The 25,977-nt window shown below is 41.8% G+C and overlaps 1 protein-coding gene across 3 annotated transcripts in view; it reads right to left on the bottom strand.

Annotated features, from left to right (window-relative positions):
- Positions 1–233: 233 nt before the first annotated feature.
- LOC108047547 (slo-interacting protein 1) overlaps positions 234–25,977 on the bottom strand; it is a 33,770-nt gene continuing 8,026 nt past the window's right edge. The window contains exons 4-6 of one of the 3 annotated variants that reach the window (XM_044460541.1): positions 24,981–25,965; positions 21,736–21,875; positions 234–1,605 (exon numbers count right to left, since the gene is read on the bottom strand). In XM_044460541.1, coding sequence (XP_044316476.1) covers positions 1,279–1,605; positions 21,736–21,875; positions 24,981–25,965 — 1,452 coding nt within the window. In that variant the 3' untranslated portion in view covers positions 234–1,278. Of the gene's footprint in view, positions 1,606–21,720; positions 21,876–24,928; positions 25,966–25,977 lie in introns of those variants that run through there. The other 2 variants (XM_044460540.1, XM_017127778.1) reach the window with 2 other exon arrangements.

Genomic DNA, 25,977 nt, shown 5'->3' on the forward strand with positions numbered 1-25,977 from the left:
GACTAGTTTGCGTAGAAACAAACAGACGGACAGACGGACAGACGGACAGACAGACGGACAGACGGACAGACGGACAGACGGACATGGCTATATCAACTCAGGAGGTGATCCTGATCAAGAATATATATACTTTATAGGGTCGGAGATGTCTCCTTCACTGCGTTGCACACTTTTGACCAAAATTATAATACCCTCTGCAAGGGTATAAAAATATGTAAGTACATATTTTCAACTCTTGTACATTTTTTAAACTTTATTTTAAGTAAACAATATTATTCGTAATATATAAGAATTATGTTGAAGCTTACACAAATTATTTTTAAAATTACGTAATATGCATTTATATGCGATACATATTCATTAGCATCAACGAAGACTGTATGCATGGATGGGATTACTTTAACAAATAACTAGTTAGGAACAATTGACAACGAAATATATATATGCTGAAAGTTGTTTGACATATTTCAAATTAATGATTTTATTTTTATTTTTATTTGTCAAAGATCGTCAAAACTTATACAATGGACGAGTTCTATTGAAAATAAAAAAAAATATCAAATCTACATATTTATTAAGCAAAAATTTTTGATGAAGTAATATAAGTCTTGATTATGCACTTACGTAGACTTAAATCTTATAATCTCCGTAAGTTTCGTGAGTCGTGACAAGCAAGCAAGCTTTGAAAGTTTTACGATAGCGACTAAAAATTTTAAAATTAAACAGGGGAGAGGTCTATAAATTGGGACAATCTGTAAGTTAAACCTGTCAACCCTCTCCAAATTTGTCTACTAAAACAATTTTGTTTAATATAAGGCTCTTAAACTTTTACCAAACGAATTTCAAGCCAAGCTTAAGCCAGGTACTGAAAAAGTGTTAAATTGATGGTCAAAAAATTGTATTAAATTTTAACTTGAGAAGTGTAGGTAGAGCCACTTATTTTGAAGGCATTCATGATTAAAAAAAAAAGGCTGCTTCTCCTTTTAGTTTTAGAAGTAATAACAAAAATAAATATTTTCCTAAAAATTGGAGTGCATTAAGGCGATTTTTCAATTATCCCTAATCTGCATCACCTTTTTTTAAATTGAACTTTTTTTTCATAAAGGAGAACAATTTATTTTTGCTTTTTATTTAAAGCTAAATAAATAGCTTTCACAAGCTAGCTACCAAATGGCAGACCAAAATCAAAAGGGGTCCCAACCTGTGGACCTCTCCTCTATACAATTTACGAAAACGGTAGTTAAAGCTATTTAATACTTAAATGAATAAGTGGAAATTTTACTGCAGCTGTTGTTGCGTTTGATGATGCCGCCTCTCTCTGGCTCGTTCAATGTGCCGCTTTCGTTCTTCTTTTGTCCAATAACGACCAATTTTGACCTCAGATACAGTATCTTCTTCCGTTGTGGTAAGCTCATTACAGCGCATGTTTTTTCGGTTAGAAACTTGGGGACGGTTGCCAGTGCGTACTGGCCGTTTTACAATGTATCTCGTTCCGTCTGGGCGTCTCTTAACTTTCCAAACCATTGGAATTCCGTCACCATTTTCGCTATTGGGCAATCCAGAATTTCGTTTCGAACTTGTTGATTCTTGGCATCTCTTTGCAACCTATAAAAAAAAATTAAATAAATTAGGAAATTCGACTGGCACTGAACATAATATGTTTGGTCAAATTTACGGCGCAAAAGCGGGGAAGGGAGAAATATCGACGTCAGCGTCAAACCCCAAAAACCTTTAGAATTTCAAGACCAGACGTTGCTGCTAACAATTAAGATATTTGTTTAAATAAATTTAAAATGCTAGGATTTAGGATTAAAACAAAATAAAAGTGTTCAAGGATGCCTTCGCAGAAAACCTGATTTTATAAAAGTATTACAAGTCCTTTTTTTTCAAGCGGAGCACTCAAACACTTTCTCCTTTAAAATCAATTAAAAACAAGAAAGGCAAGCTAACTTCGGGCGGAGCCGAAGTTGATATACCCTTGCAGAATACTCTGTAAATTATATTCTCCAAAATTATTCATATGATGCATTCTTAATACTCATAAAAAATCCCAACATCCTAACTTTAAAAACACCAAAGTTATAGCATTTCCAATCGTTCAGTTATATGGCAGCTATAAGATATAGTCGGCCGATCCTTATGAACTTTGGTAGGTCGGATTGATTGGCCAAAAATAAAACCCATAGAAAATCCCAACTTCCTAACTTAACAAACACCAAAGTTATGGCATTTCAGATCAATCAGTTATATGGCGGCTATAGGATATAGTCGGCCGATCCCTATGAAATTTGGTAGGTCGGATTGATTGACCAAATATAAAACCGATAGAAAATCCCAACTTCCTAACTTTACAAACACCAAAGTTATGGCATTTCCGATCAATCAGTTATATGGCAGCTATAAGATATAGTCGGCCGATCCTTATGAAATTTGGTAGGTCGGCTTGATTGGCCAAATATAAAGCCCATAGAAAATTCCAACTTCCTAACTTTACAAACACCAAAGTTATGGCATTTCCGATCAATCAGTTATATGGCAGCTATAGGATATAGTCGGCCGATCCCGGCCGTTCCGACTTATATACTGCGTGCAAAGGAAAGAAGGCTGTGTGCAAAGTTTCAACTCGATAGCTTTAAAACTGAGAGACTAGTTTGCGTAGAAACAGACAGACGGACAGACGGACAGACAGACGGACAGACGGACAGACGGACATGGCTATATCAACTCAGGAGGTGATCCTGATCAAGAATATATATACTTTATAGGGTCGGAGATGTCTCCTTCACTGCGTTGCACACTTTTGACCAAAATTATAATACCCTCTGCAAGGGTATAACAAGAAAGGAAAGCTAACTTCGGGCGGAGCCGAAGTTGATATACCCTTGCAGAATATTCCATAAATTATATTCTCCAAAATTATTCATATGATTGTGACGGCGATTCCGATGCCGCCACAATTATTCCCGATCCCCACGGAGGGGAGGAGGAAATATGCGTTTTTTTTATTATTAATATTATTGTTATTCCTTTGATTTTTTAGCTTTAAGAGAAAAACAAGAAAGGAAAGCTAACTTCGGGCGGAGCCGAAGTTGAAATACCCTTGCAGAATATTCTGCAAATTATATTCTCCAAAATCATTCATAATGCATTCTTAATACTCATAAAAAATCCCAACTTCCTAACTTTAAAAACACCAAAGTTATGGCATTTCCAATCGTTCAGTTATATGGCAGTTATAGAATATAGTCGGCCGATCCTTATGAAATTTGATATGTCGGATTGATTAGGCAAAAATAAAACCCATAGAAAATCCCATCTTCCTAACTTAACAAACACCAAAGTTATGGCATTTCCGATCAATCAGTTATATGGCAGCTATAAGATATAGTCGGCCGATCCTTATGAAATTTGGTACGTTGGATTGATTGGCCAAATATAAAACCCATAGAAAATCCCAACTTCCTAACTTTACAAACACCAAAGTTATGGCATTTCCGATCAATCAGTTATATGGCAGCTATAAGATATAGTCGGCCGATCCTTATGAAATTTGGTACGTCGGATTGATTGGCCAAATATAAAACCCATAGAAAGTCCCAACTTCCTAACCTAACAAACAGCAGAGTTATGGCATTTCCGATCAATCAGTTATATGGCAGCTATAGGATATAGTCGGCCGATCCCGGCCGTTCCGACTTATATACTGCGTGCAAAGGAAAGAAGGGTGTGTGCAAAGTTTCAATTCGATATCTTTAAAACTGAGAGACTAGTTCGCGTAGAAACAGACAGACGGACAGACAGACGGACAGACGGACAGACGGACAGACGGACAGACGGACAGACGGACATGGCTATATCAACTCAGGAGGTGATCCTGATCAAGAATATATATACTTTATAGGGTCGGAGATGTCTCCTTCACTGCGTTGCACACTTTTGACCAAAATTATAATACCCTCTGCAAGGGTATAACAATGAATTAATAATTAGCATAATAAGCCTAGGCAAAAACAAACATAAGTACATTATTTAATAAGTGGAAAAGAGAGGGGAGAGCGGGGAAGAGAGGAGAGCGGGGAAGAGAGGCGAAACCGGGAACAACTCCTACGCAGTTGCCTAAGGAATTCACCCCAAAAAGAGCATGAGAGAGGAGTAAACTGAACGACTTGAACGGAGTGCAAAGCCCACCTCAGCGACTGCGCGGTCGACGACAACGGAGAGCGAGAGGGAATATCGAAAAGCGAGCCGGGCAGAGCAGAATAGTTGCTGTTGCCAAATGGAGAAAGGGAGTCGCGAAATCGAACTTCACCACTGCGACTGCGTGGTAAGAGGATGGTGAGATCGGAGAGGCCAAGGGCACGAGAACAAAATTAAAAGGAACGCAAGGGACTGACACGCGAGCATCGGAGCCGGATAGTCGTACTTAAAAAAACGAGATAAGTCGCAATTAGGAGACCACGTGGTTTTAGTCGGTAAGCAAAACGGTACAGTCGTGCAGAATTTTACTGGTGCAGCGAGAAACGCGATTAGATCGTAAAATTGTAGAACGAAGATTGGTGAACTCATGTGAACAAGACGAATAGGCGAAAGAAGCCAACAGTGAATAAAGACTAAATTAATAAATTATAATTTCGGCAACGTGTGTATATTCTTTTTTCTGACCTTCGACCCGCTTCAATTAAGCCCGTTGAATAAATAATTTAATTATAACAAGTGATAATAACCCTAACCTGAGAATCGATCAAACGTAACGGAACCATAATCCCGACGCGTAATTAACTAACATATCGGCCGTTAATAGAGTCCGCCCGAGTTTTACCGTAGTTATTATTAAAGCCCTGGGTCCGCCCGAGTTTTACCGTAATTAGTAATAAAACCCTGGGCCCGCCCGAGTTTTATCGTAGTTATTATTAAAGCCCTGGGTCCGCCCGAGTTTTACCGTAATTAGTAATAAAACCCTGGGCCCGCCCGAGTTTTATCGTAGTTATTATTAAAGCCCTGGGTCCGCCCGAGTTTTATCGTAATTAGTAATAAAACCCTGGGTCTGCCCGAGTTTTATCGTAGTTATTATTAAAGCCCTGGGTCCGCCCGAGTTTTACCGTAATTAGTAATAAAACCCTGGGTCCGCCCGAGTTTTATCGTAGTTATTATTAAAGCCCTGGGTCCGCCCGAGTTTTACCGTAATTAGTAATAAAACCCTGGGTCTGCCCGAGTTTTACTGTAGTTATTACTGAAGCCCTGGGTCCGCCCGAGTTTTAGCGTAGTACTTATTAAAAACCTGAGTCTGCCCGAATTACATCGTAGAAATTATTAAAAATCCAAGGGGCTACCCAAGTTTTACTGTAACCAAACCCTGCCTCGACCAAATTTATGGTAGCCACCGATAAAGCCTATCACTGACATAGGTTCCTACGATAACTGTTTACTAAGTCCAGGGTCTGCCCGGGCTCAGTAGCCAGTCTTAGGTACAGCCACGTACCTTTTGTCGCGGTTTCTTCTCTTAATTATAAGGACCACGCCTAAAAACTCACTCGATTAACCCACATCGTCCACTGTAAATTTATAAATATTTTGTGGAGGCCCTAGCCAACCCCTGAGCATATCCTGGCTGGGAAAACATCCTTACAAATGGCGCCCGAGCAGGGACAAATGTGGGGCTGATCACGATCGATCAGCAACAAAAACACCAAGCGGAGTAAAGACCCGTACAGTGTGAGGCTGGCTAAAATAGTTAAGGAGTAAGAACGTCGATCAGGATCGGATTGCTGACAAGAAGTGTAAAGGGAGCACACCAGATATAATACAATGGCAGAAAACGAACAAGGAAAGAAAACTAATATGGGTTCGCCAGGCAGTCGTATAGGGACTCGTTGGATCTATACGCTAAGAAAGGACGAATTACTCAGCTTCGCACAGGAATTCGGATTCGACGACACAGGCAAGGTGGACGAGATGAGAAGGCGTTTCGCAGAAATCGTCAAAGCAGGTGAGCTCTCTCCATCCCAAAGGGCCCGATTGGTCCGATTAGAAGCCGGATTCGCGAATGGGGGAGTGAACGACGACGTGAAAAGGGTAGAGGAAGTCGACCTAGACCCCAGGTCAATCCAATTCCAATCCACCTAGAGGTGGGAGCCCTGTCGACCACGAACGAGCAATTTCTACGGAGGGAACCACCGGCCGTAATAATACCAAATGTAATGTTACACGGGAGAACGAAATGGCTTGGGGTGGAAATTTTGGCCGGGCCACAGCACACGGTGTCATAGCAGAGCAAGTCCGAAAATGGGGACTCAAATTCAATGGCCATACCGATCCGTTGGGGTTCCTAGAGGAGCTGGAGGAGAGGGCTACATCGTACGCCCTTCCCTTAGCCCAACTGCCAAGAGTTATGACAGAAACTCTTACAGACAGAGCCTCTCGGTGGTTTAGGACCAGCCAACTGCAGGGAGCCACTTGGCCGGTATTCCGGCGGGAGTTCTTGGACTTTTTCTTACCACCACATTATTTTCGACGATTAGAAGACGACATCAGAGCTCGTTACCAACGTGAGGGAGAGGGCTTCAAGGATTATGTAATCGAGATCCGAACGCTGATGCGACACGCAGGGTACGATCAGACGAAGGAGTTAGATAGGATTTACGAGAACTGCCTCCCCACATACCAGATGTACGTAAAACGTGGCGACTTTGAGACCTTAGGCCAGCTTTTACAGTTCGCAGTCGAGTTCGAGAGTATACAACATCGCGACCGTATGCGATTACAGTCCCAAGATCGCTCGTACAGGAGTCTCGGCCAAAATCACGGGAACGCCCGAGAGTCTCCGAAGTCACAGGTGCCGGCGAACCCCATCCAGGTTCGCAACCCTTTCCGAGGAAACCCGCAAACCCCCTTACAACTTGGTCCCAATCCCATGCCACGGGAAGAAATCTCGAATAGGATGATGAACCAGGAGTCGCTACAAACACCTCCCGAAAGTCGGGGTTGTTTCAACTGTGGGGCAGAGGGCCACTTTGCGAGGGAGTGCCGGAAACCCCGACGGTTAGTGTGTTGGGATTGTAGAAGGGAAGGGATCAGGACTATTGATTGTTGTAGGCGTCCCGAGTCGGGAAACGACCAGCGTCCTCGACCAACCCGGGAGCAGTTGGGGACGAGAGTACCAGAGAACCGGGAATAGGCGCACCCCTGCGCGTAGAAGACGGAAAGATCGTAGCGCAAGTATTAGTCGCTGACATCTCTGTGTTAGCCACTGTCGATAGCGGGGCCACGAGGAGTTTCATCAACGAAACACTCCTCAGACAGCTGAAGGCATCAGTGACAGTGAGAGAGGTGTGCACCGGCATACGCTTGGCAGACGGGACCAGCGTCAGTATCACAGGAATGGTAGTCACCAACATCGACCTCGGAGGACAAGTAGTAGAATTAGCGCTACTGGTAATGGACTCTATGCTAGATAAAGTAATATTAGGACTTGACTTTCTCTGCGCAATCGGCACTACAATACGATGTGGACGGGCTCGACTACATCTTCGTGAGGCGGGACCGAGAACCACCTGCACCAACGAGGACCACCACGCAGGGAACCGGCCGGTCATGGCTAATTTGCAGGGACTCGGGACAGAAGGGACCCGAGAGGGATCTACCGTCGACATGGAAGACGTGCGCAAGGCGAACTGGGGGATAACGGAAATCGGAAAGAGGACCAAGAAATCCACTGGAAATGAACTGGAAAAAGGAGAGAAAATACAGGAGAACCAGGGGACACAGGAGAACCAAGGAGTACAGGAAAACCAGGGAATACAGGAGAACCAGGGGATACAGGAAAACCAAGGAGTACAGGAAAACCAGGGAACACAGGAAAACCAGGGAACACAGGAAAACCCAGGAGAAGAAGTCACGCCCCCTCGGCGAGAAGGGGAATGGTCAGTAGAGGACCAAGAACATATAGATCGATTCCTCCAACGAGAGCTGAGAGAATTCGAAGGGATGTCGGGGGTATCACACATCGCACAACATACGATCACAATGCGAGACGATCGACCGGTGAAACAACGATACTACCCCAAGAATCCTGCGATGCAACGAATTATCGACGATCAGGTGAACGAATTGTTAACCGCAGGACAGATAGAACCGTCCAAAAGCCCATATAGTGCACCCATCGTCTTAGTGCGTAAAAAGAACGACGAGTGGCGGATGTGTGTCGACTTTCGACAATTAAACGCGAGGTCAATACCAGACGCGTATCCGACACCTCGTATTAACTATATCCTAGAGAGACTAAGCCAGGCCCGAGTCTTGTCGACATTAGATCTGAAAAGCGGCTACTGGCAAATACCTATGGCATCAGACAGTAAACAGTACACTGCATTCACAGTCCCGGGTCGGGGTCTCTTCCAGTGGCGTGTCATGCCGTTCGGGTTACACTCCGCAGCTGCCACTTTCCAACGCGCCCTAGATAGTGTCATCGGGCCCGAACTAGATCCGTTCGCGTTTGCGTATTTGGATGACATCGTTGTAATTGGGAGAGACTTAGCAGAACATACACGAAACCTACGAGAGGTATTTCGGAGACTCAGGGCTGCTAATCTACGCATTAACAGGGAGAAATGCTCATTTTTTAAAAGAAAGCTCAAGTACCTGGGCCACATGGTAAGCGAAGATGGTATTCATACGGACCCCGATAAAGTGGCAGCAGTCAGGGAGTTACGACCACCTACCTCTTTGAAGGAACTGAGAAGATGCCTCGGCATGGCATCGTGGTACCGTAGATTCGTACCGAACTTTGCGACGATCGTTCAGCCGATGACCAAGCTCCTAAGGAAGAGCGTTAAGTGGCGCTGGGATACTGAAGAACAGGCTGCCTTCGACACACTTAAAGGACGTCTCACGAGTGCCCCCACCCTGGCCTGCCCAAACTTTGACCAACGATTCGCGGTCCAGACAGATGCGAGTGACGTCGGATTGGGAGCAATATTGACTCAGGAGATGGATGGAACGGAAAGGGTAATCGCCTACATAAGCCGTCGGCTAGAGAAGGCTGAGGAAAATTATACCACGACCGAAAAGGAGTGTTTGGCGATCGTATGGGCCATCCGGAAGTGGCGCTGCTATCTCGAAGGATACGAGTTCACCATCATCACGGATCATCTAGCATTAAAATGGCTGAATTCAATTGAAAGTCCATCCGGACGGGTAGCTCGATGGGCCCTTGAATTACAACAGTTTCGATACTCGGTCAAGTACCGGAGGGGCTGTCAAAACGTCGTGGCGGACGCCCTGTCCCGCCAACCCCTAGCGGTATTACAGTGTACAGAAACAGACAAGGAAGAATGTGAATGGTGGACACGGAAAAGGGAGCAGATCTTGGGAAGCCCGGAGAATTTCCCCGACTTTACCTATGAGAACGGAGAACTATATCGTCGTCTAGGGACCCGACCAGACGACGCCAATTTCGTGCCATGGAAGCTGTGCGTACCTCAACACCACCGGAGACGAGTACTGGCAGAGTGTCACGATGCACCAACGGCAGGACACCTTGGCATACGGAAGACGATCCTACGAGTCGCTTCGAAGTACTACTGGCCAGGGATGTATCGAGATGTGAAAAGGTATGTGCAAAACTGTCAAACCTGTCAAAGGTTCAAGTCTGACCAACAGAAGCCGGCGGGACGGATGCTGTCTCGTAGAATAGAGGAACCCTGTTCGACATGGTGTGCCGACTTTGTGGGACCTTTGCCGAAATCGAAGTCAGGAAACACAATATTGTTGGTTTTTTTCGATGCGTTTGCCAAATGGGTTGAGCTCATCCCACTCAAGAGGGCCACCACCGCGACCCTAATCAAAGCATTCCGCGAACGTATTCTTGGACACTTCGGGGTCCCACGCACGTTCGTGTGTGACAACGGCACGCAGTTTACAAGCCGCGCCTTCAAAGAATATATGCGGGAACTAGGATGTGAGTTACAATATACGGCGCCCTACTCGCCACACGAGAATCCTACGGAGCGTGCAAACCGCACGGTCAAAACCATGATCGCGCAATTCATCGAAGGTGAACAATCAAGCTGGGACAACCTTCTGCCGGAGATGACACTGGCAGTCAACTCTAGTATCTCCGATACTACAAACTTCAGCCCCATTTTCCTGATGCAAGGTCGAGAACCAAGGATGCCCAAGGCGCTATACGAGGAGAAGACACGAGGGAACGGGAACACCCCAGAAGATTTCACGATCAAAGCGGCCAAGATGAAGGAAATATTCGAGGTTGTAAAAATTAATGCGGAGCGGGCGAGTGCCGACCAGATGCGCCACTATAACCTGAGAAGACGTGAATGGCGCCCCGCCTTGGGCTCGCTCGTGTTAGTAAAACAGCACCAACTGTCCAGAGGAGTCGACGGCTTCGCGGCGAAATTGGCGCCGAAATATGACGGCCCATTCCGGGTACTTAAGTTTATATCGCCGAACATCGTACGGATCCAGAGGCCCGGGGAACGTAAAAGGAAAGTGGCCAACATTGCAGAGCTGAGAGAATTCCGGGACGATGAGACAGGGGAGGGCGAAGAAGTAACGTAAGGTATCATTAACTAACATCAAGTATCTTAAGATTGTAATTAGATATAAGGCGTTTATTGTAAGCTGCACCAGTAGGCAGGGAAATCTTAGGGTCAGTTATATAAAGTAAGTTATCTACCCACTACAGATACTACGGAAGAAGGAGAGTCAGACTCCACTCAAGAGTGGACCGGCGAAGATGGCGAGATGGACGACGGTGGTTTCGAACCTGAAGAAGTTCCTGTCGACCTCACCCTGGCGGACACGGAAGATAGCGACGAGGAGGCGGTGACGGGAGCCGAAAGAGACAACCTATCGTACTCGAGCGAGCTACCAGACGAGTCAACCCGGGGCACCTCCATTGGTAGTACATCCCCCCGGGGCACGTCCCCACGGTACGCGTCCCCACGGCACGTATCTCCCGGGTACGCGTCTCCACGGTACGCATCTCCCCGGTATGCGTCCCCACGCTACGCGTCTTCCCAGCATGCGTCACCCCACTACGTGCCCTGGTACGAATATAACCCACACTGGGCAACGGAAGAACCACCTCCCTCGACGTACAGGCCTTTCCCTCGCGGACGGTGTCAGTCCCCTCATCCAGCATCCTTTGCCAACCTGGGGGGGCATACGTATGAGCCCCGACACGACCACTATTCGTCTACCAGAGGTCGCTCACGTGACCCAAGACGAGGGCAAGGTGTATACCAGCGGACAACCGAGGCAACTGTGGACCGATATAGCGAAGTTCAAGAGTCCGAAGAGGAAGAGGATGAAGACAGCGAGTGGACTGCCAGCTTCATTAGGGAACGGGAGGATTACCACTGGGCGACAATCCCTGGGGGATATCGGGTCACCCAAGTCCGGCAGGTGACGATGGACATAATTCCACCTCTAGGACAAGGCCCCGCGTTCCGGTTTGAAGCAAACTGCGGCAGAACTCGTGCACCCCCACTGGCCGCACGAGCGGCATGGAGCGAAGGATGCCGCAATGAGAACACCCAGGTGGCCCAGGAGCCCACGCCCCCACCCCAGGAGGTAGACGACGATACCAGGCAGAGTCGCGAAGGCAGGCGAAGCACAGGACAGTCGATAAATGATGGGCAAGATGTCGCTGAGGGAACTGGAACCGCACGACGCCGCCGGATACGCCCGCGGGAGTACTGCACCTGGGACTCCATCCCGTCCGAGGAAGAACAAGAGGATGATCAACCGCTCCTACGGCGTAGATACACTGAGTCGTCCGGGGACGAGTGGGAAGTTTCCCAAGATACCAGCTTCCCGACTCTGAGTCTCCGGCGACGCAACTCTAGGGCCACGACGATTGAGCCCGAAGAACCCCAAGCTATACCGGAGGCAGAACCCGGAACAGGGGCCGGAGTAGAGGACCTAGACGTGATCGATTTCGGCCTGGGACTAGAAGGCGACGAAGAGGGTTTTGGGGTAGAGGAGTTGCTGCAGGACATCGAGGCGCTAGAGCGAGCCGCAACCGAGACCTCTCGACAGACGCTGTTGGAAGCACCAGAGACCTGGAGGGTCTACACGCCCGGCCGTATGCTCCCGGAGGAGCTAGTGAACGAATTGACCAGATTCGTGCCACAAGGACCAAAGAGGGATCGCTTCACCCGAGAAATCGACGGAGGCGTGTATCGAGTGACACGGAATGTCGATGCTGAAGGGAAAACGGCTCTGACCGTAGTCCTTCGTCCTCCCAAGTAAGGGGGGTGTGACGGCGATTCCGATGCCGCCACAATTATTCCCGATCCCCACGGAGGGGAGGAGGAAATATGCGTTTTTTTTTATTATTAATATTATTGTTATTCCTTTGATTTTTTAGCTTTAAGAGAAAAACAATAAATTAATAATTAGCATAATAAGCCTAGGCAAAAACAAACATAAGTACATTATTTAATAAGTGGAAAAGAGAGGGGAGAGCGGGGAAGAGAGGAGAGCGGGGAAGAGAGGCGAAACCGGGAACAACTCCTACGCAGTTGCCTAAGGAATTCACCCCAAAAAGAGCATGAGAGAGGAATAAACTGAACGACTTGAACGGAATGCAAAGCCCACCTCAGCGACTGCGCGGTCGACGACAACGGAGAGCGAGAGGGAATATCGAAAAGCGAGCCGGGCAGAGCAGAATAGTTGCTGTTGCCAAAAGGAGAAAGGGAGTCGCGAAATCGAACTTCACCACTGCGACTGCGTGGTAAGAGGATGGTGAGATCGGAGAGGCCAAGGGCACGAGAACAAAATTAAAAGGAACGCAAGGGACTGACACGCGAACATCGGAGCCGGATAGTCGTACTTAAAAAAACGAGATAAGTCGCAATTAGGAGACCACGTGGTTTTAGTCGGTAAGCAAAACGGTACAGTCGTGCAGAATTTTACTGGTGCAGCGAGAAACGCGATTAGATCGTAAAATTGTAGAACGAAGATTGGTGAACTCATGTGAACAAGACGAATAGGCGAAAGAAGCCAACAGTGAATAAAGACTAAATTAATAAATTATAATTTCGGCAACGTGTGTATATTCTTTTTTCTGACCTTCGACCCGCTTCAATTAAGCCCGTTGAATAAATAATTTAATTATAACAAGTGATAATAACCCTAACCTGAGAATCGATCAAACGTAACGGAACCATAATCCCGACGCGTAATTAACTAACATATCGGCCGTTAATAGAGTCCGCCCGAGTTTTACCGTAGTTATTATTAAAGCCCTGGGTCCGCCCGAGTTTTACCGTAATTAGTAATAAAACCCTGGGCCCGCCCGAGTTTTATCGTAGTTATTATTAAAGCCCTGGGTCCGCCCGAGTTTTACCGTAATTAGTAATAAAACCCTGGGCCCGCCCGAGTTTTATCGTAGTTATTATTAAAGCCCTGGGTCCGCCCGAGTTTTATCGTAATTAGTAATAAAACCCTGGGTCTGCCCGAGTTTTATCGTAGTTATTATTAAAGCCCTGGGTCCGCCCGAGTTTTACCGTAATTAGTAATAAAACCCTGGGTCCGCCCGAGTTTTATCGTAGTTATTATTAAAGCCCTGGGTCCGCCCGAGTTTTACCGTAATCTATATATATAAAACTGTTCATTGAAAACTAAGAATCAACGCACAGCCTAAACTAATTAAATGACCCTTTTAAAATTTTGTACCATTCAATTCTTATAACACTAAACTGATTTGCTAAGATTTATTTTGGCCACAAACATGCCCCCATTTTCTTCCAGTGGCAAAAAACCTCCAATTTCTATAAAAAAATCTGGACGCTAAACGCGTTAATCAATCGATGCGATTTTTGGCCAAAATTTAGTCCTCTGCATAATAAAGATTCTATTTAATTTAATATTCGATATTTTAATGTTTACTATTTTTTATCGATCTCTGAAAATCTAAGAATCTTCCTCATTTTTTCCAAACGGCAAAAAAACACTGATCTAAGTCAATTAGCAATATGAAAATTTATCGAGGGAATCCTGATACTTTAAGGATTCATATGGTGGTTTTACTGAAGCTCTAGGTCAATTCTAAAAAAAGTTACATTAGCCTAAAGTAGGAATAATAATTCCAACAAATTATACACAAGCATTGAACACCGAATGCATTCTCTCGCACTGTCTCACTCTCTCTCTCTCTCTCTGACTCTGAGTAGTACAATAATTGTGCGGCGGCTGATCTTGATTTCTTTTTAAAACTTAAAATTAAAAACTTAAAACTTATTTAAAAATTAACAATAAATTAACAATAAATTAAAATTAAATTATTCCAGCAACGAACACGAATAAACCCCGTCAAAGCGTTCAAGCCGTTGGGCTTTGTGAAAAGGGCAGGGGGCAGTCATCATCTATATATATAAAACTGTTCATTGAAAACTAAGAATCAACGCACAGCCTAAACTAATTAAATGACCCAATTAAAATTTTTTACCATTCAATTCTTATAACACTAAACTGATTTGCTAAGATTTATTTTGGCCACAAACATGCCCCCATTTTCTTCCAGTGGCAAAAAACCTCCAATTTCTATAAAAAAATCTGGACGCTAAACGCGTTAATCAATCGATGCGATTTTTGGCCAAAATTTAGTCCTCTGCATAATAAAGATTCTATTTAATTTAATATTCGATATTTTAATGTTTACTATTTTTTATCGATCTCTGAAAATCTAAGAATCTTCCTCGTGTATCTTGATTTCTTTTTAAAACATAAAATTAAAAACTTAAAACTAAATTAAACTTAACAATAAATTAAAATTAAATTATACCAGCAACACACACGAATAAACCCCGTCAAAGCGTTCAAGCCGCTGGGCTTTGGAAGAAGGGCAGGAAGGCAGTCATCATCTCTATATATAAAGCTATCAGTAAGAAAACTGGGAATCAACGCACAGCCAATACCACTGGCTAACAATATTAATATGCATTTTTATTACGTTCTAATAACTTTAAACTGATTTGCTAAGATTTATTGGGGCTCCCCAAGTGGCCCCAATCGCTTCCAATTGGAAAAAGGTCAATTTTCCTTTCAAAAATTCTGGACTCTAAACCGTTTTAGCAATCGAATCCGTGTTTTCGCCCAAAAATAGTTAAAGACATTATAAATGTTTAGACCGCTTAGATTTAAGGCTTTTTACTATTTTTAACACCCGTTCTAAAATTACAATTTAGCCAAAAATATCTTCAAACGTCGAAAAATGGCACTTCTAAACTGAGTATCAAAAATTCCTTCGGTAAAGTTTATCCTTAGGCTTTAACGATTCATTTGATGGTTTCACCAAAGCTCTAGCTATCTTCTAAACAAAGAAACTAAGCAAAAAGTCGATCTATTATCGAATTTAAGTGTCTCCATAAGCACCATACGTTTTCTGCCTGCATATTTGTATAATTGTCAACAAATGTCAACAAATGATTCCATCTCCCTCCCTCTCTCTCTGCCTTGCATTTCCGTACGCTTCCTTAAAAATATAAAATGAGCTTTAATACGGTTTTAATATCTGTAGACATTAGTTTATAGTTATTGGTGACCCAAAAGATTGCAAAGACTTCAAAATGGTCATTAACGATGTTAAAAAGCCAGCAAATGCTCATAGAGGTCGTTATAATGCACCTCAAACAAATGAAGTGGGTTTGGTATTAGTTGATCAACAATTTCCAAGTCGGGATATTGTTATTGAGAGTCATAATAGCAATGTGAACTTTACCGATCTTATGACTGTCTACAATATCCATTAATTTTTTGCCACGGATATGATGGATATTCCATAAATATTCCCCAACGGGATCCGTTAACTAAAAATGATCTAAAGAAGACTGTATCTGCATTAAGCTTTTACAGTTATCGAATAATTCTTAGGGAGACTGAAGTCAATCACTTGAATTATTATAGAGCTCTGTTTAATCAATTTTTGGTTGATATGAGTGCAAAAATGGAAACCGAACGGCTTAATTATATTCGAGCAAATCAAAAAAAGTTGGGAGCAGAAAGTTACGTATGTACATCTTCAAGACGCTATAGGTAGGGGAGATGCAGATATGACTCAACTTGGTCAGATGGTGATTTTACCTTCCACTTTTACAAGCTCTCCTCGATATATGTATGCATGAAAAGACCCAGGATGCCATGACTTATGTTCGACATCATGGCCGACCTGATATTTTTATAACATTTACCTGTAACCCTTAATGGGAGGAAATAACGAATGAGTTGTTTCCAGGCCAAAAACCTCAGAATCGTCATGCAGGTCATGTCATATCTCGAGTCTTTCATTTAAAAGTTAAAACATTAATGGCGCTGTTGGTTAAAGGCCAATTGTTTGGTGAAGTACAGTGTTTTATGTATTCTATTGAATGGCAAAAACGTGGTCTGCCCCATGTCTACATACTTATTACATAAGAAAAGTAGGATATTGGGGTTATCCATCGCAAGCGAAGCTGCGGGCACCCTGCTAGTTAGTAATAAAACCCTGGGTCTGCCCGAGTTTTACCGTAGTTATTATTTAAGCCCTGGGTCCGCCCGAGTTTTACTGTAGTTATTACTGAAGCCCTGGGTCCGCCCGAGTTTTAGCGTAGTACTTATTAAAAACCTGAGTCTGCCCGAATTACATCGTAGAAATTATTAAAAATCCAAGGGGGCTACCCAAGTTTTACTGTAACCAAACCCTGCCTCGACCAAATTTATGGTAGCCACCGATAAAGCCTATCACTGACATAGGTTCCTACGATAACTGTTTACTAAGTCCAGGGTCTGCCCGGGCTCAGTAGCCAGTCTTAGGTACAGCCACGTACCTTTTGTCGCGGTTTCTTCTCCTAATTATAAGGACCACGCCTAAAAACTCACTCGATTAACCCACATCGTCCACTGTAAATTTATAAATATTTTGTGGAGGCCCTAGCCAACCCCTGAGCATATCCTGGCTGGGAAAACATCCTTACATGATGCATTCTTAATACTCATAAAAAGTCCCAACTTCCTACCTTTACAAACACCAAAGTTATGGCATTTCCGATCAATCAGTTATATGGCGGCTATAGGATATAGTCGTCCGATCCTTATGAAATTCGGTAGGTCGGATTGATTAGCCAAAAATAAAACCCATAGAAAATCTCAACTTCCTAACTTTAAAAACACCAAAGTTATGGCTTTTCCGATCGTTCAGTTATATGGCAGCTATATGATATAGTCGCCCTATCCGGCTCGTTCCGACTTATATACTACCTGCAATAGACAACTTTTATAGTTAAAGACATTATAAATGTTTAGACCGCTTAGATTTAAGGCTTTTTACTATTTTTAACACCCGTTCTAAAATTACAATTTAGCCAAAAATATCTTCAAACGTCGAAAAATGGCACTTCTAAACTGAGTATCAAAAATTCCTTCGGTAAAGTTTATCCTTAGGCTTTAACGATTCATTTGATGGTTTCACCAAAGCTCTAGCTATCTTCTAAACAAAGAAACTAAGCAAAAAGTCGATCTATTATCGAATTTAAGTGTCTCCATAAGCACCATACGTTTTCTGCCTGCATATTTGTATAATTGTCAACAAATGTCAACAAATGATTCCATCTCCCTCCCTCTCTCTCTGCCTTGCATTTCCGTACGCTTCCTTAAAAATATAAAATGAGCTTTAATACGGTTTTAATATCTGTAGACATTAGTTTATAGTTATTGGTGACCCAAAAGATTGCAAAGACTTCAAAATGGTCATTAACGATGTTAAAAAGCCAGCAAATGCTCATAGAGGTCGTTATAATGCACCTCAAACAAATGAAGTGGGTTTGGTATTAGTTGATCAACAATTTCCAAGTCGGGATATTGTTATTGAGAGTCATAATAGCAATGTGAACTTTACCGATCTTATGACTGTCTACAATATCCATTAATTTTTTGCCACGGATATGATGGATATTCCATAAATATTCCCCAACGGGATCCGTTAACTAAAAATGATCTAAAGAAGACTGTATCTGCATTAAGCTTTTACAGTTATCGAATAATTCTTAGGGAGACTGAAGTCAATCACTTGAATTATTATAGAGCTCTGTTTAATCAATTTTTGGTTGATATGAGTGCAAAAATGGAAACCGAACGGCTTAATTATATTCGAGCAAATCAAAAAAAGTTGGGAGCAGAAAGTTACGTATGTACATCTTCAAGACGCTATAGGTAGGGGAGATGCAGATATGACTCAACTTGGTCAGATGGTGATTTTACCTTCCACTTTTACAGGCTCTCCTCGATATATGTATGCATGAAAAGACCCAGGATGCCATGACTTATGTTCGACATCATGGCCGACCTGATATTTTTATAACATTTACCTGTAACCCTTAATGGGAGGAAATAACGAATGAGTTGTTTCCAGGCCAAAAACCTCAGAATCGTCATGCAGGTCATGTCATATCTCGAGTCTTTCATTTAAAAGTTAAAACATTAATGGCGCTGTTGGTTAAAGGCCAATTGTTTGGTGAAGTACAGTGTTTTATGTATTCTATTGAATGGCAAAAACGTGGTCTGCCCCATGTCTACATACTTATTACATAAGAAAAGTAGGATATTGGGGTTATCCATCGCAAGCGAAGCTGCGGGCACCCTGCTAGTTAGTAATAAAACCCTGGGTCTGCCCGAGTTTTACCGTAGTTATTATTTAAGCCCTGGGTCCGCCCGAGTTTTACTGTAGTTATTACTGAAGCCCTGGGTCCGCCCGAGTTTTAGCGTAGTACTTATTAAAAACCTGAGTCTGCCCGAATTACATCGTAGAAATTATTAAAAATCCAAGGGGCTACCCAAGTTTTACTGTAACCAAACCCTGCCTCGACCAAATTTATGGTAGCCACCGATAAAGCCTATCACTGACATAGGTTCCTACGATAACTGTTTACTAAGTCCAGGGTCTGCCCGGGCTCAGTAGCCAGTCTTAGGTACAGCCACGTACCTTTTGTCGCGGTTTCTTCTCCTAATTATAAGGACCACGCCTAAAAACTCACTCGATTAACCCACATCGTCCACTGTAAATTTATAAATATTTTGTGGAGGCCCTAGCCAACCCCTGAGCATATCCTGGCTGGGAAAACATCCTTACATGATGCATTCTTAATACTCATAAAAAGTCCCAACTTCCTACCTTTACAAACACCAAAGTTATGGCATTTCCGATCAATCAGTTATATGGCGGCTATAGGATATAGTCGTCCGATCCTTATGAAATTCGGTAGGTCGGATTGATTAGCCAAAAATAAAACCCATAGAAAATCTCAACTTCCTAACTTTAAAAACACCAAAGTTATGGCTTTTCCGATCGTTCAGTTATATGGCAGCTATATGATATAGTCGCCCTATCCGGCTCGTTCCGACTTATATACTACCTGCAATAGACAACTTTTGGGAAAGTTTCAAGCAGATAGCTTTAAAACTGAGGGAATAGTTTGCGTAGAAACGGACGGACGGACAGACGGACATACGGACATGGCTAGATCGACTCTCCTGGTGATGCTGATCAAGAATATATATACTTTATACGGTCGGAAATGTCTCCTTCACTGCGTTGCAAACTTTTGACTGAAATTATAATACCCTCTGCAAGGGTATAACGAGGACGGGACCTACCTTCGGCAAGCCGAAGTTTTAATACCCTTGCCGACATATAAAAATAGAAAAAAAGGATATTTTCACAGTCTTTAACAATTATTTATATTTTCTATGGAAGCTATAAGATATAGAAAGGTATGCGTAAATAAGTAATACTTGGAAAAATTGATGTGAATAGCTTATACACTGCGCGAAATAACCTGAAAAACATCAAATTGTGACCTATTATTCCTATGGAAGTTTTAGAATATATACGTCTGATCAGTACGCCCATTTACCCTGATCAAGGTATGCATAAAAAAATAAGATTTGAAAAGATTTATGTCAATACCTTATATAATGCGCGATATATCCTGAAAAGTATAAAATTTTAACCGATTTCACCCTATTGTTCCTATGGGAGCTATAGGATATACACGTCCGATCGGCACGCGCTTTTACCCTGATTAAGGTATGCATAAAAAAACAAGAGAGAACGCTATAGTCGGGTGCCCCGACTATCAGATACCCGTTACTCAGGTAAAGGGAGTGCGAGGGAGATGGAGATAGAAACTTTGATCACGCATAACTTTTTTAACTTTTTTTTTTTTCTACATTTCGATAGGTATTGATAAACACAATAAAACTGCATTTTTACTTTTCCGAAATATTTAAATTTTTAAAATCGTATATAAGCGATTGTGGGCGTTAAAGGGGCGTGGCACCTTTTTGAAACAAACTTGCGCTGCGTAGGAACTCCTAGAATCTGCATGCAAAATGCCAATCTTCTAGCTTTTATAGTTTCCGAGATCTCAGCGTTCATACGGACGGACAGACGGACAGACGGACATGGCTATATCGACTCGGCTAGTGACCCTGATCAAGAATATATATACTTTATAGGGTCGGAAACGCTTCCTTCTACCTGTTACATACTTTTGCACGAATACAATATACCCTTTTACTCTACGAGTAACGGGTATAATAAGATTGGGAAAGATGCATGCCAATAGCTTTTACACTGCGCGAAATATCTTCCATTCTTGCAAGTTATATCCGATTGTTCCTATGGGAGCTATAGGATATAGACATCCGATCGGGCCGGATTTCAAACTCGATCTGCGTACACATGTTTTAGGAAAAACAAGAAAGGAAAGCTAACTTCGGGCGGAGCCGAAGTTGATATACCCTTGCGGAATATTCTGTAAATTATATTCTCCAAAATGATTTATATGATGCATTCTTAACACTCATAAAAAATCCCAACTTCCTAACTTTACAAACACCAAAGTTATGGCATTTCCGATCACTCAGTTGTATGGCAGCTATAGGATATAGTCGGCCGATCCCGGCCGTTCCGACTTATATACTGCGTGCAAAGTTTCAATTCGATATCTTTAAAACTGAGAGACTAGTTTGTGTAGAAACAGACAGACGGACAGACGGACATGCTTATATCAACTCAGGAGGTGATCCTGATCAAGAATATATATACTTTATAGGGTCGGAGATGTCTCCTTCACTGCGTTGCCAACTTTTGACCAAAATTATAATACCCTCTGCAAGGGTATAAAAATGGGTTAATCATAACTTTTTAAAGGTTTTTTAAGTTCAAATAGAAGAGTATTTAATCCCGAATCCAATAATCTCGTTTCGATAGGACGTTTAATTTTTTTCCCGCCAGTTAGGAGAAATCGTAAGAATAAAAAACTTAGAAATCGCACATCAAAGTTTCCGGCCGCTCGTATACTTGCTCGACGCGTGCTCACTATTTCTTCTGTAACTTTAAAAATATTTTGAATCTGCTTCTGAAATTTTAGGAAATTCTAAGAATAAATATTAAGAGAACTAACTATTTGCTGCTGATTATAACGGACACAATATGGCGAACGGCTTTCAAGCCACTACAACAGAGCAGTTTATTATTTAACTTTGTTAATCAAAATTATGGAATGAATCCACAATTGTGCTCGCAAAATATTAAACAAATTAAAAAACGATCTACTCATAAAACAAATGATTTTTATATACTAGTGCTTATTTGTCCCCAAGTGTGTACTTTACTAGTAGTAAAAACCCTGTCAGGCTAAGCAAGGGTGTAGTAGCACTTACCTCTTGGCTACTTACGAAGTGATAGCTACTTAAATTTGGCGCGTTGAACTGTGGACAATGGCTATTCGATTCTTCAGTTTGTTTATCTCTCAATAATTTATGATCCCCTTGAAGTTGAATGTTCTCATTTTCGTAGCTTGCCTTGCTTTGAATCTCTGAAATAAATAAAAACAAAATATTCGTATAAAATACATATTTTGGCTAATACTCTAGACTACAAAATTATTCTCGATTTTTTGATAGTTTCGTGTTTTGAAAGTGAATAAAACATGTTTTAAAAACCAATGTTATACATTAAACAAGAAAGGAAAGCTAACTTCGGGCGGAGCCGAAGTTGATATACCCTTGCAGAATACTCTGTAAATTATATTCTCCAAAATTATTCATATGATGCATTCTTAATACTCATAAAAAATCCGAACTTCCTAACTTTAACAACAACAAAGTTATGGCATTTCCAATCGTTCAGTTATATGTCAGCTATAGGATATAGTCGGCCGATCCTTATGAAATTTGATAGGTCGGATTGATTGGCCAAAAATAAAATCCATAGAAAATCCCAACTTCCTAACTTTACAAACACCAAAGTTATGGCATTTCCGATCAATCAGTTATATGGCAGCTATAGGATATAGTCGGCCGATCCTTATGAAATTTGGTAGGTCGGATTGATTGGCCAAAAATAAAATCCATAGAAAATCCCAACTTCCTAACTTAACAAACACCAAAGTTATGGCATTTCCGATCAATCAGTTATATGGCAGCTATAGGATATAGTCGGCCGATCCTTATGAAATTTGGTGGGTCGGATTGATTCGCCAAATATAAAACCCATAGAAAATCCCAACTTTCTAACTTTACAAACACCAAAGTTATGGTATTTCCGATCAATCAGTTATATGGCAGCTATAGGATATAGTCGGCCGATCCTTATGAAATTTGGTAGGTCGGATTGATTGGCCAAATATAAAACCCATAGAAAATCCCAACTTCCTAACTTAACAAACAGCAGAGTTATGGCATTTCCGATCAATCAGTTATATGGCAGCTATAGGATATAGTCGGCCGATCCTTATGAAATTTGGTAGGTCGGATTAATTGGCCAAATATAAAACCCATAGAAAATCCCAACTTCCCAACTTTACAAACACCAAAGTTATGGCATTTCCGATCAATCAGTTATATAGCAGCTATAGGATATAGTCGGCCGATCCTTATGAAATTTGGTATGTCGGATTGATTGGCCAAATATAATACCCATAGAGAGTCCCAACTTCCTAACTTAACAAACAGCAGAGTTATGGCATTTCCGATCAATCAGTTATATGGCAGCTATAGGATATAGTCGGCCGATCCCGGCCGTTCCGACTTATATACTGCGTGCAAAGGAAAGAAGGGTGTGTGCAAAGTTTCAATTCGATATCTTTAAAACTGAGAGACTAGTTCGCGTAGAAACAGACAGACGGACAGACAGACGGACAGACAGACGGACAGACAGACGGACAGACAGACGGACAGACAGACGGACAGACAGACGGACAGACAGACGGACAGACGGACATGGCTATATCAACTCAGGAGGTGATCCTGATCAAGAATATATATACTTTATAGGGTCGGAGATGTCTCCTTCACTGCGTTGCACACTTTTGACCAAAATTATAATACCCTCTGCAAGGGTATAAAAAATATGTTTTCCTTTTTCGTTTTTTATCTAGTAAATTCTTTAGAGATCACTACATAAAATTGATTTAAACAAGAAAGGAAAGCTAACTTCGGCGGAGCCGAAGTTGATATACCCTTGCAGAATACTCTGTAAATTATATTCTCCAAAATTATTCATATGATGCATTCTTAATACTCATAAAAAATGAAAACTTCCTAACTTTAAAAACACCAAAGTTATGGCATTTCCAATCGTTCAGTTATATGGCAGCTATAGGATAAGCCGATCCATATGAAATTTGGTAGGTCGGATTGATTGGCCAAATATAAAACCCATAGGAAATCCCAGCTTCCTAACTTTACAAACACCAAAGTTATGGCATTTCCGATCAATCAGTTATATGGCAGCTATAGGATATAGTCGGCCGATCCCGGCCGTTCCGACATATATACTGCGTGCAAAGGAAAGAAGGGTGTGTGCAAAGTTTCAATTCGATATCTTTAAAACTGAGAGACTAGTTCGTGTAGAAACAGACAGACGGACAGACAGACGGAAATGGCTATATAAACTCAGGAGGTGATCCTGATCAAGAATATATATACTTTATAGGGTCGGAGGTGTCTCCTTCACTGCGTTGCACACTTTTGACCAAAATTATAATACCCTCTGCAAGGGTATAAAAACGTATTACTAAAACCGTAATAAAATTCTATATGTCGATAAGTTGTAAATGATTATTTTTAAAACAACAAATGATAAATAATAAGGCCATTTGTTCATTAGCTTATCAAACTATTAAGGTCGTAGTTCTATTATATCTAATTGACGTAAAAGAAAATAAGTTATTTGACGTCAGAAAAGTATCTGAATAGAAATAGCAGAGTTGTTTTGCTTGAATCCACAGAGACCATAACGCATTTCGATAAAAAGAGCCTTTACAGGCAGAGACTTTTTTAGAAGCGAAGACAATCTGTTTAAGAAAATTTAAATGGCTGATTTCTCAATGATTTGTTAGGGTTCCAGTTTGTAACCAGTAAGATAAAGTCACATTTTGCGGAAACACAAATTCGCTTTATCTAAAAGATTGTTTTACTCGTGTCGGTAAAAAATAATAGGTTTTAGTCGGATAAACTTTAGTATGAAAATCAAAATATATTTCTTTCCGAAACAGAAAATTAACTCAACGACTTTAATACCTGAAGTAAAAGGAAGACCATTATGGAAGTTTTATTTAGAAAGTTTTTCAACTGAGTTTTCGTACAAACGGAGACGGTCAGAGGAGCAGACGGACATGGTTGTGATGCTGATTATATATACTTTAAAGGTCGAACATCTCTATTTTAATGCAATCCAATTTCGTGTATAAAATTATATTTTCCCCTTCAATATTATACAAATACCGCGCTGTAAATATATAAAATATTTCGGACTGTTCGAATTATACATTACGTCTTCGGATAATAAACGGTTTGGAAGCATATATATACGTAAATTAAAATTTGCAACAAAACTAGATATTAAAATTATTATTGATTTGCCTACCATTTGCAACAAAAGTAGAAATTAAAATGTATTTTATTATTGATTTGCCTACCGCTGACATACGTTGTTGGCAAATTGGAAGAACAAAGGCCGATTCGACCAGATTTGCCAAATGGTAATAGCAACATACTGCTTACAGCATTTGTATCCAAATATTCTCTGGGATCATCAATCACTGCATTTTCTAATTTTTGGATAGCAGTGATATCGTCCTCAACATTTGTCGTATTTTGATGGGGCGAGGCGCTATTGTTTGAGCCACCAGTGTTATAGGCACTTGATGAGTTATCAACTTCTTCGCCAGATGCCACATTTCCATTAACAAGATTATTTGGTCCATAGGCGCTGTATGCAACTCCACTACTGCTGGATCGGCTTGTGTTGGTCAATGTGCTGCGCAATGTAAAAACACGACTACAAGTTGGTTGCTGGGTTAATTTCAATGGCAGGGGACGACCAACTAAAGTGTGTATAGGTCTGGGATATTGCGGTTTTAAGCCCAACCACTGAGCGACTCGCTGAGTTTGTTGCTGCATTGTCTTTTCTAAAGCTTCGTCCTGTGTCGTTGCTATTGCGGATGAACAAGAACCGATAGATGTCTTCCCGTTTGAACTTTGGTACGGAGAACAATAAAGTGGTTCAGATTCAGAATCTTCTGGAATGGTTTCGTAAATGTGCTCACTTTCGTCGTACTCGTATTGGACATTAACTTGATTTTGACTTGAAGATTGATTTGAAGTTGTTCGATGATCCAAACTCGCATCTGGACGAAGTTTGATTTTACTACACGACTTGCTGGACTGGTCAATCATTTTTTTTGGTAAGGAAGATGTTTTAACATCGGAATCTAATAGATGCTGTTCAGATGGCGAGTGAAAACATTTGTCTGACTTCACCCTGGTTTCATTGGCTACTTCTTCAAAAGACTGAACTTGACTTATTAAGACCTTATCCAATTTATCCACTACATTCGTGTAGTCATCTGGTAAAAATGTATTGGCGTATTCAAAATTAATGTCATCATCGTCCTCGTCTTCCTATTAAAAGCG

Source organism: Drosophila rhopaloa, unplaced genomic scaffold (assembly GCF_018152115.1).
Source record: "Drosophila rhopaloa isolate 14029-0021.01 unplaced genomic scaffold, ASM1815211v1 contig_203, whole genome shotgun sequence".
Taxonomy (NCBI): Eukaryota; Metazoa; Arthropoda; class Insecta; order Diptera; family Drosophilidae; genus Drosophila; species Drosophila rhopaloa.